The sequence below is a fragment of the Toxorhynchites rutilus genome, chromosome 1 (genome assembly GCF_029784135.1).
Source record: "Toxorhynchites rutilus septentrionalis strain SRP chromosome 1, ASM2978413v1, whole genome shotgun sequence".
NCBI classification, from domain to species: domain Eukaryota; kingdom Metazoa; phylum Arthropoda; class Insecta; order Diptera; family Culicidae; genus Toxorhynchites; species Toxorhynchites rutilus.
In genome coordinates this window covers 198,467,010-198,485,488 of record NC_073744.1, presented here as the reverse complement: position 1 = coordinate 198,485,488, position 18,479 = coordinate 198,467,010, and the positions used below count along the sequence as shown (strand labels likewise).

The 18,479-nt window shown below is 40.7% G+C and overlaps 1 protein-coding gene across 1 annotated transcript in view; it reads right to left on the bottom strand.

The window, feature by feature from the left end:
- LOC129767727 (sushi, von Willebrand factor type A, EGF and pentraxin domain-containing protein 1) overlaps positions 1-18,479 on the bottom strand; it is a 152,437-nt gene that overhangs the window by 2,366 nt on the left and 131,592 nt on the right. The window contains exons 7-8 of the mRNA XM_055768887.1: positions 17,832-18,425; positions 17,409-17,762 (exon numbers count right to left, since the gene is read on the bottom strand). Coding sequence (XP_055624862.1) covers positions 17,409-17,762; positions 17,832-18,425 — 948 coding nt within the window. The remainder of the gene's footprint in view (positions 1-17,408; positions 17,763-17,831; positions 18,426-18,479) is intronic.

Below are 18,479 nucleotides of genomic sequence, written 5' to 3'. Positions count from 1 at the left end.
CATGGTGGGGAAGACGCGAGCCGCATTGCCTGGTAATGGACGACGAAACCTACGTCAAAGCGGACTTTCGTCAGCTGCCGGGCCTGTTGTTCTTCTCCGCAGAGGACAAATTCAGCGTTCCGGAGGAGATTCGCAAGCAGAAACTATCCAAGTTTGCCAAAAAGTACATGGTGTGGCAAGCGATCTGCTCTTGCGGAAAGCGGAGCGCCCCCTTCGTGATGACCGGCACGGTAAACGGGCAGGTTTATCTTAAGGAGTGCCTACAGAAGCACTTACTACCACTATTGAAGCAGCACGAGGGCCCGATCTCGCTTCGTGCCACTATTCAAAGGACGTGTTGGAGTGGTGGTACGAAGCCAACGGGGTCACCTTCGTGCCAAAGGAAATGAACCCGCCCAACGCGCCGGAGCTTCGTCCAATAGAGAAATATTGGGCGATTATGAAGCAGGCCCTCTGGAAGAACCCAAAAGTTGTCAAATCGGAGACGGACTTCAAGAGAAAATGGATTTCTGTTCAAAAAAAACTACAACCTGACGTTGTACAGAACCTTAGGGGCTGTCCACATACCACGTGGACAGAAAAAGCACGTCTTTGAGACGCCCCCTCCCCCTCCGTGGACAAGCGTGGACAATATCTATACCCCTCCCCCTGTTGTCCACATGGACATTTTTCCATTTCTCAATTTGTTCCCCTACATTCCCCGCGAAATTATTTGTATAGCAGTATAGTTTTTTTTTTCATTATTACGTTTTATTACGTTTTTCATTCATTATTTTTAAGACTTATTACCAACATTATTGATTTCACATACAGATACGGATAAACAATTTAAAATTTATATATCACGAAAATTTCAACACATTTACACATTGAGTTCTTTTCCCTGGTCGTTTGGCGGAGATTTCCGATTACTAAAACCCCAGGCCAACGGTAGTGAATCACGGAGGGAAAGAAACAAGGATCTTTGGATCACAATTTCTTAGTCAAATTTTGAAATACAGGTTGACATCTTTAGAAAACAAAGCAGTGTAGCATTTTAAGGATGACCACAAATGCTCCCGCTGATTCGGTAAAAGTTCCGGAGGTTCTCGTATTTCAGACAAACACAAACGATATTTTCGGCCAAATTGCGGATCTCGCACAGATCGCAAAGGCGATGGAAGAATCTCCTGTTGAGGTTATGTGATATTTTTCAGGGGCCGATTTTTAGTCTGGACATGATTCGATGCTCCCTCATCGCTTTCACGTCTTCGATCCTGGTTATGAGCCTTTGATGTTCCGGGTCGCTTTAAGCCGCTTCAACGAACAATTTTTATGATATAAATCCGACAAATGTTTGCGTCAGGCCCACTGAGCTCGCTCCAGCTCGGAAGATGTTTCTTATAGTGTTTCCCACTTGACCACCAGCATCCTCAATTGGCCCCAAGCTAATGTTATTTTGCTATCGGTGTGAGATTGGAGTGTGTCTCCTGTTGTAAGATTTTTTGTTGAGACATCCAGGTGCTTCTGCTCACCACCGCTGCTTTAGGCGAGGAAGCTCGCAATTCTGGAGATTTTCGCCGCGTTCACAAAGGTATCAAACGGAGGTTCCCCCACTCCAGCGCACACCGAGACCGTTGGTATTGATAGTAGCAGGCCAAAGCTAATCAGCAGTTAAGTTTATCTCTGGCCAGACTAGTCAGTCAGAGACCATCTTTGGCCACCTATAAACGGATCATTCGGTTATTACTCCGGTAAGGTTTGGTAATGTTTCTTTTAAAAAAATTAAACCGGGAAGCACAGTTCTTCCTCAGATTGTCATCCGCATAGGTGAATACGAACACTATGATGGAATCTTGAGGTACGCCAGTTTCTTCGTGGAGACTCCTAAAACTGGTGTACCGAACGTTTACCTCGATGGTCCGGTTTGACACGAGATTTATCACAAAGTGCAGCAGATTGCCGTCTATCCAGTCTGTCAATGTGCTCAGAAATACTGGAATGCAGGTTCGGTTGTATGTCTTCTCCAGATACAGGGCTACGTGCTGTCGATTCTTTCAAAATTTATAAAACGGAATTTCCAATCCCACTAGACTCAAAACACGACTTCCACCAAGTGAAAATCGGATTTGAGGATAGCTAATAGAGGTTCGTTTCGCTTGCCCCAAAGGTTTTTTTCGATCAACATTGTTAAAAATGGTTAAAATTTTCATTGCCCATCACGATTTGCTTGAAATCTGCGATTTTTTGTTGCGTTTATAAAGCGTGTTGCTGTTGGAGACACGATCCATTCATTTGATTTTTTTTTTTGTCAAATAGTGTAGAACCATACATTGTAGCGTTATATGTAACCAAGGTTCACCGGGTCATACCGGGTCATAAATCTGCTATTTCATGTGGCGTGTACTGAGGATTATTCTTGATCTGCGTCTCGATTTGATTATCATCAGTGGTGGCACAAATTTCCCAGACAACCCGAAAGAAGTGTATTCCAGAAAATATCACATTTCAACGAAGATTGTCTTCGTTACTGTTACTGTCTGTCATTTTTATCAATGACTCTCTTAAACAAATAAAAGTAAATCGATCGCTCTCAGCTCACGACGTTATTCTCAGAATACACATTTAGGAAAGAAGATCAACGATCAGAAAGTTCAATCCTTTTGTTGATAAATATGGTTTTTCTTGGGAATGCAGAATGGATGTCGCGTATTGTTGAATACAGGAGTGATTGTTTTTTGAATATTCATTTAACGTGTCCACGTGTACTTTATCTGGACCCCCTCCCTCCTCGCCGTGGACAAGCGTGGACATTTTCGTAACCCCTACCCTACCTAAAGTTGTCCATGTGGTATGTGGACAGCCCCTTATGGACGGGGTAAAGAGGAAGGTGCGAGCATACGGGCTTGAGCTCGAAGTATGAATAAAAAGAAAATGCCAAAAGTTGTTTAATAGTTTTTATTTTACTGTCTAAAATTTTCAAAAGGATCGGTCTACTGGGCGAATATCTACAGCGTTTTTTCCGTGATGCAATTTGATGTGACACACCCTTTATTTTCCTTATATCAAAGAACAAATTTAAAGATGGTTTGAAATGCCTTCCGACCGGCAGTGACGAAAGTTTCGGATCGATCTACAAATGATCGATTCTTATCCTGATGTGCGGAATAAGCGTTACGAGTGTGGTTGTCTTTTGTATTTATGTGAATCTGGATTGCGAATATATCTTGAAAAGCGTTTGTTTTCTTACATTACTTTACTGATATGCTACAGAGCTTCTTACAAAATACTGATAGGGGTGAAGCACTGGTATTATTTTTCGCAAAGGGGGGAATTAAGCAAAAAAGGTTGAAAACCACTGTTTTAGAAAAACAACATCAAGCTCAATCGTCCCATGTTGATGTTCTAGGCATAACTGTCCCGCCATGTATTTTCTGTAGATCCATAATAAATGAATCGGTTCAAGTACAAGAGTTTTATGTCATGCTTTCAGCGGAGGTAATGCACTCATTTCTGGTTTGGAAGACAAACTAACTCACAAACAAATAAAAAAGAAACGCGGGTCTTTTTTGAGACTTTGACTCTTTTAAACCGCGGCTCTTTCTTGAGCCGAGACTCTTTCAAAAAGCGACTCTTTTTGAGCCGAGACTGAATCAAAAAGCGGCTCTGAACCGCGGCTTTTTTTTAACCGAGACTCTTCCGAAAAGCGGCTCTTTTTTGAACCGCGTTTCATTTGTAAAGAACCGTGGATCGTACGCTCGTTCTGATAGACCGGCTCAAATGAGCGGCTCGCGAGCGCTCGCCCAACTCTAATTCGTACTAGTATTATTTCTGAATATTTCCACTGATTAGTTACGCTGCTTTGTCGTTTCATGTAAAACATCAATTCTTTTTATTGAGTGTAAATAACCTGTAACCCTCCACCCTCCTTTTCGTCCTTCGCGAGCTATCAGTTCCCTTCCTACTAATATTAGAATGAGTTAAATTGTAAATACATATTAGATGTAAGGATAGTTTTAAGAATTGAGTGTGAAGTGTCAGTGTGAATGAGAATGTGAATGTGAATGTGAGTGCGAGTGTGAACACACCTCTCCTTGCATCCCATCATTTTCCTAATGAAAATGTGTCGCCCTTCTAAACTCGAGTCGACCGCGAGTAATCGGTTTCGTATTTCTTTAACCATAGAATTAGGGAAACAACATGTTAATATATGCTAGCTGGAATATAGTTAAGAGTTTGGCTGCTTTAAACTTAGGTAACTGAGCCTGTAAAATATAATACAGCTGTCAAAATTTGTAAACATAGTTAGAAATAGTTAGATGTGGAATCATGGTGCGGAGTTAACATCCGATTGTTAAAAGTTGTCACAGACCAGCTTGAATGCGGCCACCGAAACAGTGAAGAGTGGTACGACAGTGTGGTACGACAATGTGCAGCCTTAGCACATTGTATCTCGCGAGAAACACTCGAACGTTATTTACATTGAGCAGACACTTTGCAGCTCCAGCTGCATCATTTAGTAATGTTTTTACGACGGAGCTTGTAGATTATATTCTCTCTATGGAAACAACGATTCTACGGTGTTACGACGAAAGAAATCCGGGAGTTGGCGTATGATTTGGCCTAAAGAAATGGCATTTCTTACCCTTTCAATAACCAAAAGCAATTAGCCGAAATAGATTGCCTGACTGATTTTCGAAAGTGTTGCCCGCAACTCGTACTTATGACCACAGAAGCAACCTCCGCCACCGGGGCACAAGGATTCAATCGCATTACAGTCGGGGAATTTTCGATTTACTGAAGGACATACAGCAGAAATACCACATTTCACCAGTAAAGCAATTCAACGTCGATGACCCATCAGTGATTCCAGTAACTATCTTTTTTTCTATAGGATAAGCAAGTAAACTAAAAACTATAATCTTTATTCAATAGGTGCAGACCAAAAATTCCAAAATTCTAGCAATGCAGAGAAAAAGGCAGATGAGTGCTATAACTTCAACTCAGCGCTGGGTGCTGGGCACGGAATAACGATTATAGAATCTTCCACAGGACACCCTATGTTGCTACTTCAGTTCCTCTACAGGCGCCTGGCTACAGTCCAGCCAGCTTATATCGGTTTATGATAGAAAATGTTCGAGCTGGTCCGAGATGTTTTGATGTAACGTGATAACGAAAATGTAATTTAGAAAAAATCAAACAGCGATACAAATAATTTCACGGGTTGGGGAACAAATCAAATCTTTACACAAACCTAACAAACAAATCTCTACTATTAATAAAGCTAACATTTCTATCAATGTAAAAACATAGAATAGAAAACAAACTCAAATGGGATTAAGCGCAATTCAGCCACATCCCCGTTTTTTTTTCACCAAAAAAAGGAAAAATATCCACGTGGACACAGGGGGAGGGACATAGGAAATGTCCATGCTTGTCCACGGTGGGGGGGGGGGGGGGTGTCTAAATAATGCTTTTAATGTTCACGTGGTTTGTGGATAGCCCCTCAATATGCATTGAAGTCCATTTGACGAGGAAGTTTGAAATGAGATAGTCGAGTCGAAGAGTGAGATAGCCGGCCTTATTCTGCGTGGCGTGTGAGGTGAGATGACAATTGTCACTTATGTCACGCGATTCCACCAGGCGTATGCCGTGAGAAATCTCACTTGAATGAACTCTCACTTTATTCCCGCTCTCAAATATACGTGACGATTGTCACATGAACTGGGATTTCTAGGTGACAATCGTCGACATGTCTTGAGGTGTCGACAGTGCATGAAAACAAATGAAAAAAGGAAGAGGAATAATAAGTGTTTTTTTGGGTCGTATAGAATGTATCGTATGTATTGGGTCGTATTATATGTATCAATAAATTAAATTTATCTTCAATTTTTACAGTACGAAAGACAAATTGCAAGTAGTTTGTTTTTTTTTTGTGAAAGCGTTAGTGAGTCTGTTATTCCTCAATTGGACGAATAAGCACACCGAAATTATTTTCATTTCATGAAATCTATTTATTTTCTCTAAAATATATCTATCATATGGGTCTTGTGTTTCATCTATCTATCCGCGAGTCATCGTCACCGAACTGCATATCCATTTCAGAAGCCGTGGTATATGCCCGAGCCGGAGCCAGAGCAACAATTTAACACTGAGAGTGCAGAGAGCAGCAGCAACTACGACCAAAACAAACAAAAATGCTAAACTTTACAGGATGCAATCAACTGTTTCACCAAATCTAAATCAAATACCTGCAAATTCGGCAGAATGTCCTGATACACTAACAACAGGCCAGGTTAAATCAGATCTATAGATACGGTACTGACTGCAGCAAAACAAATATCTGACCTCTCTGAGCGAAACAAATAAAATTCTGGGATGCCAGATGTTTTTTCTCAAATATATGCGATAAAAATCTGAAATATTTGTAAATATGTGCTAATGTCTGACATACTGACCAGCTTCGTTTATCATATGGAATCAATAATGTTTTGTCACTATTTTAAATAGCCTGCAGCAGGAATAAAAGGTTATGATAAAAGTTAAATGTCTACAAATTCGTGAACACATGTGCTAATGTGGCATCTCTGATCAGATTTGGCAACCAGCAGAATGAACGCCTTGTCACTTGCTGTTCATCCTCTCACATACATCAAATGAACCTCTCACGGCATCCGAAACGACTGTAGGAATAGAGTGAGGAGTGTTGCGTGATGGTGATGTGACAATTGTCATCTCACCTCACACGCCGCGTAGAATCAGGCCGAGCAACTAAACGCCCGAATGACTGTTGAGTCCAAGGATGGAAAACAAGGGAGCATGATGAGATTTACGATTAATCGCAAACTGCACAGATCGCAATCTGTGCAAACTGCGACTAACTATTAATCGTTTCCAATCATAACCAAATCTTTTTTTTTCATCATTTTCCTTTTCAACCGTCGTCGCGTTAAGAATTGTCTTTCGGTACCTAGTAAAGTGTTGAAAATACTGCCTTTCTCAAGGCATTTTGCCCTTTTCCAGTTCAGTGTGCTTTTAATATAAAAACTTCGTCGCATGTAAACCAGAGTTCAGTGGATCACAAATCTAAAAGTAAAAAACGTGGTCATTCAGCAGATGGCATGGAAAATCAGCTTCTTAACAGGAACCCGTTCTCATCACTGTCGGACTGTATGCAAACAGAGCCAGATGGCCCAGCAGAAGTTCAACCGAAAAAATCAACTCATAAGAAGAAACAACCTCCACTGATTGTTAAAAAGACGGGTGGGTAATGTCGGGGACATAACCGGAGTGACGTAGGACTATACAAAGGGGACAGCTTTCATACTCTAGCGGTACACACTCACAGGATAGAGACAAATCGGCAGACTCAGCCAAAGGGGCGGGTCCAACGAGACGAACGAATGAGCGTTAAAAGGGAGCGATGGCAAAAAAATACATTCATTACGATTTGTTCGCTCGTTGGATTCACATGCAGGCTAAAAAGGGTCCTTTTCAGGATCACAAAAAGTCTAAAGAGTTTATTGTTTTGTTATCACTCGATATCCCCATCTTGTTCGGCTAAAACTTCCTGTTTAGCGATTTGTTGTCACTCGCCACAGCTTTCACAGTTGGAAAATTTCTTCCCATCCAGCTTGTGACATATTTTACAGTAAATTACATTCAATGGCACGTCGCATTACCACCACTCAGTGCCGGATTGGAGGTAATTTTAACCTGTAATTGAACATTTGCGATGACAGTGGTACAGTGTCGACTTTCAATGTGGGGTCATAATTTGGATCTCTATGTTTACAAAAATGTCCAACTAAATAAGTCGCATTACATGTCCGTCCAATTAGCTAAATGTCGAACTAATTATAGATTACTGTACTTTAAATCTGGAAACAATTTAGGAATTGGTGAAAATTGAATAATCAGGAAAGTCCCTAACTATCAATAAGCTCAGAACAACTGCCAAATTCACATACTCATCAAATCCTGGCAAACAAATTATGAAAACATCAATTTGTGTTTTATTATTATTTTGGATAATGTTTTAGAAAGCATTGAACTTTATTTCCTAAACTCTTTTTTGGAAGGTTTAATGGCCCTGAAAAGCGCCTTGTTTTATGGAATGGTTCCAATTTAGAAAACTTAGTACTTGTGGTTTTGAAAAAAACCATTTCGAACGCCCTCGATGCCGCCTTGTTCTGGATTTGCCGCCAAAGCAGTTTGTATAAAGAACAAACTTTTTTCTTCTGCTACCTGATGCCGTTTTGCGATTGCGTTTGCCACTCGCCATTCGCTGCAACTGCCTGTTGTCTTGATGTCCGCCGAACCGAATGTGTTCTGTTCCGAATGCAGGTTTTCTTATCGTCGCGAGCACCTAAGCCAGCTAACTCGATCACTCCGGCGGCCGAAACTATATAACGCCGGCTAGGTGGACTGGTACACAGGTACTAACGCGCTCGGCCTAGCTACCCTTGCGGGGAACTCCAGATCAACACGGTTCGAGCGGGATTTTGCCTTTCCCTTCACTTTTCCTCCTTTACCATGTCCAGACATGGCTGCTTGGGTTGGTTTGTTGATGTGTTGTGATGCGAACCGATGTGGTGTACGGTTTGAATGAGAATGATCGTTGCGGCAGCGGAGCGGGGATTTTTAAGCTGACTGGCTGGCTCGAGAATTACGCATGTGTGAGACTGCGACCAATGTTTCGTTCATTTTTTTCTTTTTCCTTTCCAATCGTGCTTCATTCTATTTCGCTGCTGCTCTGGTTGCCCGTTTTGGTCGGTACGATTTGAGGAGCACAAAATGGACCAATCAAAAATGGGCACATAGTGCATTTTGACAATGCTTGATATTTCACAATTATTTAATTATTTATCTCAAGAAAAATGAAATGTTATTCGTTATGATAGATGCGTAGATATATTTCCTATCAGTTGATGCAAAAACCTTTGCGATCTATTGAGAAATGCTCGAGTAATAAGCGTTCCAAATCTTGCATTTTTTCCTACTTGTTCAGTGCCTAGATTTCCATTTCACCCCCTATATCTTCCGGTTAGACGTAGTCCTACGTCAAAATGTGGAAATAAAAAACCTCGTCGAATCAATTCCAAAATGTGGTGTGAATCCGATGTTTAAAATCACTCGGTTCGGAACAAAAATTATTTGCGACTCAGCTGAGGAATTCAACAAAGTGGAAAAATATATACAGAAATGCGAGTATGAATACTACACACACGACAAACCTGGAGAAAGACCCTATCGAGTTGTTCTTCGTGGTCTTCCATTGGTCGACCCTAAGGAGCTTCAATCACTGTTACAAAGCGAATGCAAACTTGAATGCAATGCCGTACACATCATCAAACGAAAACTCGAGTCTGTGAATCAAGATGATGCATTATATCTTGTTCAATTCCAAAAAGGGTACACTACCCTTAAGAAGCTGCTTGAGGTCAAATATGTTGCGAATTTCGTTATCCGTTGGCAGGCCTATCGTAATAAGCGTGCTGACGTAACTCAGTGTATGAATTGCCTGTACCACGGTCATGGAACTCGGAACTGCCACCTGAAGGGCAGGTGTAACAATTGTGGAGCTGCTCATGCTACGGAAAGCTATCCAACGAAAACTGAACCAGCCAAAAGATGTGCAAATTGTGCAGGGTCACATCCAGCAACAGATCGTAGTTGTCCTAAACGCGCCGACTATATACGTATCCGGCAACAAACAACACATTCAAATCGAACAAGTAGAACATCAACCAAAAGACCACCTGTGCCAGAAATCAACGAAAAAGAGTTTCCTCCTATGCCAAACTCTGTGGAACCAATACGACCTTCAAATTCAGTAAGCTCTCAGATTCCAAGCAACGCCGGAAGCTACTCTCGTTGTCTTGATCCTCGCATCAGAGCTAAAATGCAAGAACAAGCAATAAAAATGGCAAACTATTAGCCGATCATCTCTGTTCTGGAACCTGTTCCATCCACTTCTCGGATGAACCAACATTTTTATCACCATCGGGATCAACTTCCACGATAGATTTGTTTCTGTCAGATTTGCCATTATCGAAACCGATTACACACTATGGGTTAAGTTCCGATCACTATCCGGTGGTGTGCGAATTGGAATGCTCTCCAACTTCAGTTCCAGCTATGAAGCGAAGAGATTATCATGGAGTTGATTGGGCGGCCTTCAACCGAATAGTTGATACTCATCTTCCTGATGATCCGATACTATCAAGTACAGAAGCGATCGAAAACCACTTGGGCATTTTTGAACATGCAATCCACGTTGCAGAGGACACTTGCGTCCAATGGGTATCTGTTAGAGAGACATACATCGCAATCGATTCATATACAAAACGTCTAATTCAGCAGAGAAACGCCGTACGAAGACAGTTTCAACGAACGGGTTGCCTAATCAAGAAACAAGAAACCCGCTTTCTCAGTCATCTCATTGCTGATCGGATGGGGTATATTAGAAACCAGAAGTTTGCTAGTGAGATAGGGCGTCTAGGAATACATTCAAACCCTTTTTGGAAATTAACGAAAATACTAAAACGGAAACCGAAATCTTTACCTCCACTAACTTTACCCTGATTTAGGTGGAATACTGGTCGGTATACACCCCCGACGTTCCCCAACTACCAGCTGGTTGCAGTCTTGCATTATACGCAGATGACAGCGCCATAATTGCGAATGGCAGGATACCAGTACATTATAGATCAAGACAACGAGGAGTAACGAGTTATGTGGAATACCTGCATAGTTGGAAGATTAAAGTAAATGAGGGAAAAAGTCAAGCTATTCTGTTTAAGCATCGCCCTTCGCCGAAGTTATCCCCTCCACCAAACTGCTACATCAGTGTAAACGGCAGCCGCGTGAATTGGACCAACGAAGTAAAGTACCTCGGAGTTATTATGGACGACAAATTACTGTACCGTGCACACACGGATGAAATCAGGCGTAAATGTATTGGTCTATTGCAGTCCCTATACCCACTGATAAATCGAAGATCCAAGCTTCATTTGGAAAATAAATTAGCAGTATTCAAAATGATTATTGCACCTGTTGTTAATTACGCCATGCCGGTATGGGGTTCCTGTGCTGAGATGCACAAGAAAAAACTGCAAATAGTGCAGAACAAACCCTTGAGGATGATCCTTGATGCACCACCTCGAACTAGAATTAGAGACCTGCATAGTATTTCCGGGTGCAAAACCATTCAGCAACGTATAGACGAGTCCTACGAGTGGTTAACAGCGAGCGCTGCATCGTCTGAACATCGTCTCATTCGTGAGCTAACAAATTAGGAAATTATGAAAATTTAGGTTAAGTAGGTTATAAAAGTAAAATCAATATATGATGAAGATTCTTCAAATCTAAAAATAAATTTACAAAACAAAATTAAAAAAACAAACATAATAATAATGTAAAAGGTTGTAAAGGTTGAAAAATTGAAAATTGTATCTCTTGAAAATGAAAACATATGTATAACACTATAGAACTGAATAAAATTCTAATTAATCAAAAAAAAAAATCATCATAACCAAATGATTTTCTTCTGGTAACTCTGAGTTGACCAAAGCATTGCTAGACTGAAACTAGTTCGAATAATTGAGTTACTCTCCTTCCTCGTTTTGTTTACAACTCCTAACAAGAATTTGCTCCATGGGAATGAGTATCTCTATGACGTACGCTTTACGATTCTCGCTCTCTCGTCCGGGCGTTCAATTTTCCTCTCTGAGCGCGTTTACTTCGATGAACCTGTGTGAGAAAAAAATGCGCTACAGCAGATAGGACGGCATTAATGTTTAATGTTCCACAGAGGATTTCTCAGATGGTGGTTAAATTCATCTACAAAAGACTATAGACAATAATCCCCCTCAAATCACTAATTTTATGAGTTAATTTTATGAGTAATGTAATTGGCCAAGGCTATTACGATATCGAACACGTGGTCTTGCGAGATATATTTTCCCGCCAGCCCAAATACAGAACACTCCTTTCAGGCCCGAGTAAACTTGTGGCTAGAAAAGACCTTTGTTAAGGATTAACTGAATCACCCTATAATTTTATATAACAGTTTATACTGAGCACATTATCATACGCTACTCACTCACTCACTCAGATCAAGTTAGCGGAAGAGTAGGAATAGGCTTTCCTGTGAGTTCGGGTTAGTGATCGGATTCTGTGCGTACTATATAACGCGTATACAGTAGCCAGCTCAGCCTCACTTAAATAAAGATCATATCCAAGAGTACATCTTATCGCGAATAAAATCATACCTTTTCTAAAAGGCCAATTCGAATACCGAGCCAATCTATAGTTATTTCGTACAACCTTAATTACCTTGAATTAATCAAAAACATAAATTAGCGCAAATATGTCAACATGTGTTTTTTTTGTGTAAGCACGTAAATATTTACTCATCAAATTTTAGGATTGTGGAACTCTACATAATTTGTATGCAAATGGGTAATGATTATCTGCTATCACAAAGCTGAGGAATTTTTTGACGTTTTGTTTTACTACTGATTCATTCGAAAAAAATTAAGTTTTATTTTAAAATGTTTTCTTATCCTGAGACTGGCTCACCATATTGCACGGCTACTAAAATCGTAGGTTAATCTCAAGGATATTTTTTATCCATTTTCGGCGAATAATCAATAGAGTGCCGTGTTATGAAACATCAGAACAATAGCAAAAACAATATCACGATCATAAGGTGTTGGTTAGGTTATTCCAGACGACATTGGAATATATTCCATCTGATCATGTTTAGGAAGGTTAACGAACTTCAAAGGATAAATTTATCCTGGGAATATTAAATTGATGTTCATGACTTCCAGTCGGACGTTTATCCGCTCTGATAATAATTGTGTGGTCCTCACAAAGCATATATTCCAATGCCGTCAGTTCACTTAAATTCTTCGCATACCGTTTCATGATTAGGTAGGGTGTTGATAATATAATCATTTTCTGCGATACCGATTGTTCCAACAGTATTTATTCGACAATATGGAGATTGAATACCTGAAATTAACCAGATTCAACCAAACAAATCTGCGGACAAAGCGGTATGTACACTCAAGAAAATTCAATAAATCTACTGCCACATATGTCGGAAGTCCACGATATATGAATAACATATGTCCATACTAATTCATTACATTTATTTGCAACGAAAAACGTAACCACACAGAATTGAATTAATCAAATATATGATCCGTTTTATCTACAAAATAAAAAAGGATCTTAAATTCCATTGAATTCGAAAAGTGTTTCGTGAAATCACTAATTTAATTATTATTAGAAAAAATATTTGGAGAGAAATGTGAATGTTCAGAATTATTGGAATCTAAAAAACGATTTTGGGCGGGATGAGATTCGCCCAAACCTGCTGGTAATAAAATTAATCAATTGAATCCATTACCCGTCTGCTGTTTATCGGGCGGGAGACGACAGCAAAATAAAATCGACACGAGACTGAGTCAGCCACTCACTGCGGACAGTGCAATAGAGAATTAAAAATCCCTCGATGAGTGTCGTAAGATTTCAGTTGATCGTCTCTTGTACACTTTCCGATCAAGAACTCATCATCCGCTCTATGGGATGGGATTAATCGTTTGTGGCTTGCACTCACGATAAACCTTGAGTAGTAGAAGTAATGCTTCGAGAGTGCATACAGTGGGGATTCCTCTTTCATATTGCTTTTTTGATATCTTGGTAGCTCACCGTTCCAAGTATACTCTCTGTGTACATATGAAGGATAAAAGAGCATCGCCTGCTGGGGGTGATTTAAAAACATCCGACTAGAGGGATATACTTATTCATTGATCGTTGAATGTGATTTTTTACCATCACTGGTTGAGTCATGTTGACGGAGAAACTGCTGAAAGAGGCCAAGGCTCATTTCCAATTGAAAATTAAGGCGAATTTTTTCATAGTCCTCTGGCTATCCTCAGTTGAATATGACTTCGCCGAGCCCTGCTAGCAACTAATTTTGAATATGGTTTCAATGCCAAGTCGGCTTGGCTCTAGGGATTTGCCAAACATCCATCGATATATCCAAAAGGCTGTCGAATCCTTTCCGTACCAATTTTTGATCGTAAACAATAATGACAGGATCATCAGAGGAGGCGTCGATCAGAAGCCATCTACTTTTGCACAATTTGCCCTTCTGAGGCCTTACTCCACTCATAGGTAAAGAACAACATGTAGTGAAGTTAATGTACACAAAAACCTATAGTAATCAAAAGAAAAGTGATGTTGTTTTTGTGAAGGGATATATTGTAGAGTTTTTTTTCCAAATTATTATATGCTTAGTTGATGCTCCCAACACGTAAATTTGTTAAAAATAAACATTCCGGTCGCGATTTTTGCTCGTTTTCCGCATCATCCTATCGTATGCTGTGGTTATGTGTATGTGTGAGTAGTAGTTAGCCATGCTATATAGAAGCCGAGAAACATCCCAGCTAAGTATTTTTATTCTACCATTCAAAATACAATGTTGGCAAACTAGTTTGTGAGTGAGAAAATCACATAATATTATTACTGAATATTTTAGACGGACATTTTTTGTTTCAAATTGTCTGTTTTAATAGTCGATTGCTAGTGTTCATCTTTGTTTATGTCTCGCGCGAGTAGTAGTGGAAAGAGGACGTGCTTGGTTGTGTGTCGTATTATTTTGTCTAATAATGATGGCGTGGCATCAGTCTCATGGAAAGTGTTGTTTTCGAAGCACTACAACCAATTGTCTTAGTTGCTCCCACTGTCTTTATTTAATATCCGAGTTCGGATTCATTCGTTTTTTCTGGCATTTATGTGAAACTGTTTCGGTCCGGTTCGGTCATGTTCGTTCGTGTTTTAACAAGGGATTGCTAAGATGGCCGCCTTTTAGTAGCCAGCATAGAAAATCATGAGCATAGAAATCATAACCTAAAATTAAAAATGAAGTGCTCCGCGCGATTCTTCAGCTGTGATTTTAATTGTAAATCGTCAAGAATGCTTCCGGATGAGTAACCAAACATCGCTTGCCAAAGGAAACTATCTAACGTAATCAAATATTAACATATATGACTCCAAACATTAAACAATACGTGAGCCCGCTAAGCGCGAGCCCTGTTCTATGCTGCCTACGCTCAATTTGCATTGGATGGGATAGGGTTGCCAGAGCCCCGTGTTTTAATGTAACCGCTAGTATGTGTGTGTGGGTGAAACGCTGCACTATATTGGAGAAGAGCAGCAGCAACGTGAGCAGGAAAGGGATATCCCACTGCTCTCCGGGATACCAGCGAGCAAATTTGAAAAGGCGCAGTGATGGTATCACCACTACTGGAACGTCACAGCACCGGCTGCAGAAGTGTTTTTGTATGCGTATAATGCTTGCCTTTATTTGTAACATATATAGCATCTGGGTTGCCAGAGATTCATACTTTTATCGTCAACATTAAAACTGCAATGTTATGTGAGTTATATTATTTTTCCTTGAATCGGTTTTTCTTTCTATAACAATGATGTTTATTGAATTGTGTGTGTGTTTTGGTAATATTCTGTGTTTGTCTGTTTTTATCTGTAATATATGTGGAAATCGGAGGTATATGTTCAGATTCAGAATAAATTGTTACACTAATTTGAATTGAAAAGGATTCGATAAATAATGACATGTTATTGTAGATACTGTTCGTCTGTAGTTATGACAATTTATAGTTTGGCTCCACTTAAATATGTATGTAATACTAATGTTTTTCTTTGGTACTGTAAAATTTATATTTATATGTCCGCCGTTGTGCCGTTGCGTTGTGGTCCGATCAATTTTAGAGGAGTTCTCTGGGCTACCTTCTGAGGTTTCCCAAAAATAAATCTCTGATGCCACGATTACGGTTGAAAAAGATAATATATCGCTGGATTGATAAGGTTCAAAGGAATTATATCGGTTACCTTCTCAGGTTTCCCAAAAGTAACTCTCAGTCTTCACAATTGAGCTTAAATAAACACTACGCGCGTTGAATAAAATAATTTATATATAGAAGAATATAGAATATAATATATAATTGATTAGGTTTGGGAGAAATTTTCTCGGTTACCTTCTCAGGTTTCTCAAAAATAACTCTCTGTTGCCATTGAGGTTAAATCGTTGGATTGATAAGGTTTATATGAGTTATATCGGTTACCTTCTCAGGTTTCCCAAAAATAACCCTTAGTCGCCAGGTTTGGATTCCATGCAGAATACTCGATTATTAACGGAGTTTATCGACGATCGGATTGGTTTAGAAGAGTTCAATCGGTTACCTTCTCAGGTTTCCTTAAAATAACTCTTAGCCTTCGTAATTAGGCTTAAATAAACACGCGCGTTGAATAAGAGAATATATCGTCAGTTTGATTAGGTTTGGAGGAAATTTCTCGGTTACCTTCTCAGGTTTCCCAAAAGTAACTCTCAATCGGCAGAATTGAATTTTCATACAAAATACACGAATATTAACGGACTTTATCGACGATTGGTTTAGAAGAGTTCGATCGGTTACCTTCTCAGGTTTCCCTAGAATAACTCTCAGTCACCACAATTGAGGTTAAATACACACTACGCTATGAATAAGAGAATATATCGCCAGTTTGATAAGGTTTAGAGGAGTTATACCGGTTACCTTCTCAGGTTAACTATCCACAGTTAACTCTCCCTCATCGCGACTCGAGTTCGCGGGATGAAAAATACAATATATAGCTAGTCAAATAATTATTTTCTCTGCCGCGTGTCGTGACATACAAGATTTTCAGATTTTTTTTTTCGAATGGTCGATAATTCGCGTTTACTTAATCACATCACTTACCGCAGTGAATCCTGATTTTTCTTAACCATTCCCACTAACAACTATCCCTTCCATGATAAACGCTAGGGAACCACGCTATAGAGGCGACCCTTCTGGCCTTCGGGCGGCGAATATCATACTAACATTCCTTCCCTTCCCCTGATGACTGTAAGGACGTGGCCGGCGTCGTTATTGACCATTTAAAGCTCGAATCACCGAAAATTGCACAACGAGAATGATTTGCTAGTCCCAAGCGTCATTCTGTGTGTTCTTGTGCAATTTGGTTGGTTCATGTCAATCACGGAGAGCAACTACGAATTGTACAGTCTACCCAAGCTCAAGCTCAAGCTCAAAAACCTATAGTAATCAAAAATTTAAAAAAAATAAAACTTCTTCCTGATTGGTGACGAAATTCCCTGATATTCCCTGATTTTCAAGGTTTTTCCAGGTAGTTAACACCCTGAATATTTGTATTTAGTGATAAAATGTAAAATTGTAGTGTCGTTTTGGAAAGTGATGGTTGTTTTTTGAATCAATTTGTTGAAAATCTCGATTGTCGAAGAAAGTGACAGACCTGAATACGAAGTTCCCCATCAAAACCATTTCTAACAAAAACTTCAAAAACAAACTCACATTTGCAGACTGGATTCTTTCCGGACCATATCCCGGACAGCTGACAAGTGCGGGTGTCATTCCCAATCATGTATCTACCCCTGGCACAGCTAAACTTGGCCGCCGTGCCGACCTTCTTGTCACCCACATCCACCACCAGATAGTCGACCAGGTTCGGCTCGTCACAGGTGATCTCCACACAGAGTGGCGTCTCGTGGCTCCAGCTGCCATCCTCCATGCACAACCGCCGGGATACACCGTCAAGTTTGAAGTTATCGTCGCATTCGTAAAGTGCCGCCGCCCCATAATACGTAGCGTTGGTGGCAAGAGTGACCTTCCCGTTGACCATCGACGCAGGAACTCCGCACTCGACGTCTAGTTGGGTCGGACAAATAAAATTTTAGATGCGACATGGCGAGACACAGAAACTATGATAATACTCACAAACACACTCCGGAATCTCGCCACTCCACAGTCCGTTTTCCTCGCACGTTATCAGCGGTTCGCCCACAATTTTGTACCCCCGTTCGCAGCGATATTTGGCCAGCGCTCCGATCTTGTACGTCTGCACGCTGTTCGACGCCACATCGGACGTTCGGATGAGCGTCCGTCCGTACATCCGATCGTTGCCCGTCACACTGAGGATACTGTGCGGGGCAAACGTTGGCTCCGGGCAGCGAATCTCCTCGCAGCGAGGTGCCGCATCACTCCAGAGACCACTCTCTGTGCAAGTTCGCTTCGAGTTTCCGCTCAGTCGGTGCGAGTTCGAACAAGCGTACTGTACAGTCGACCCAAAGTAGGTCGTATTCTCAAGATATCGATGCGAGCCGAAAGGTATGGGCGTCAGAGGACCACAATCCACGTACTCACAGTCCGGAGCATCACCGCTCCACTGACCCGACTCGAGACAGGTGAGGGTATCCTCGCCCCGCAGTATATGACCCGGATCGCAGTGGTACTGGATCGAGGAATGAATGTTGTAGTCGTACCCGACTACGTACGATCCGGGTGGGACGTGAGGAGTTTCACAGGTTATCACTGGAAGAAATGCATTCATTGTTTTTTTTTAATTTTTCATTCATTTAATGAACA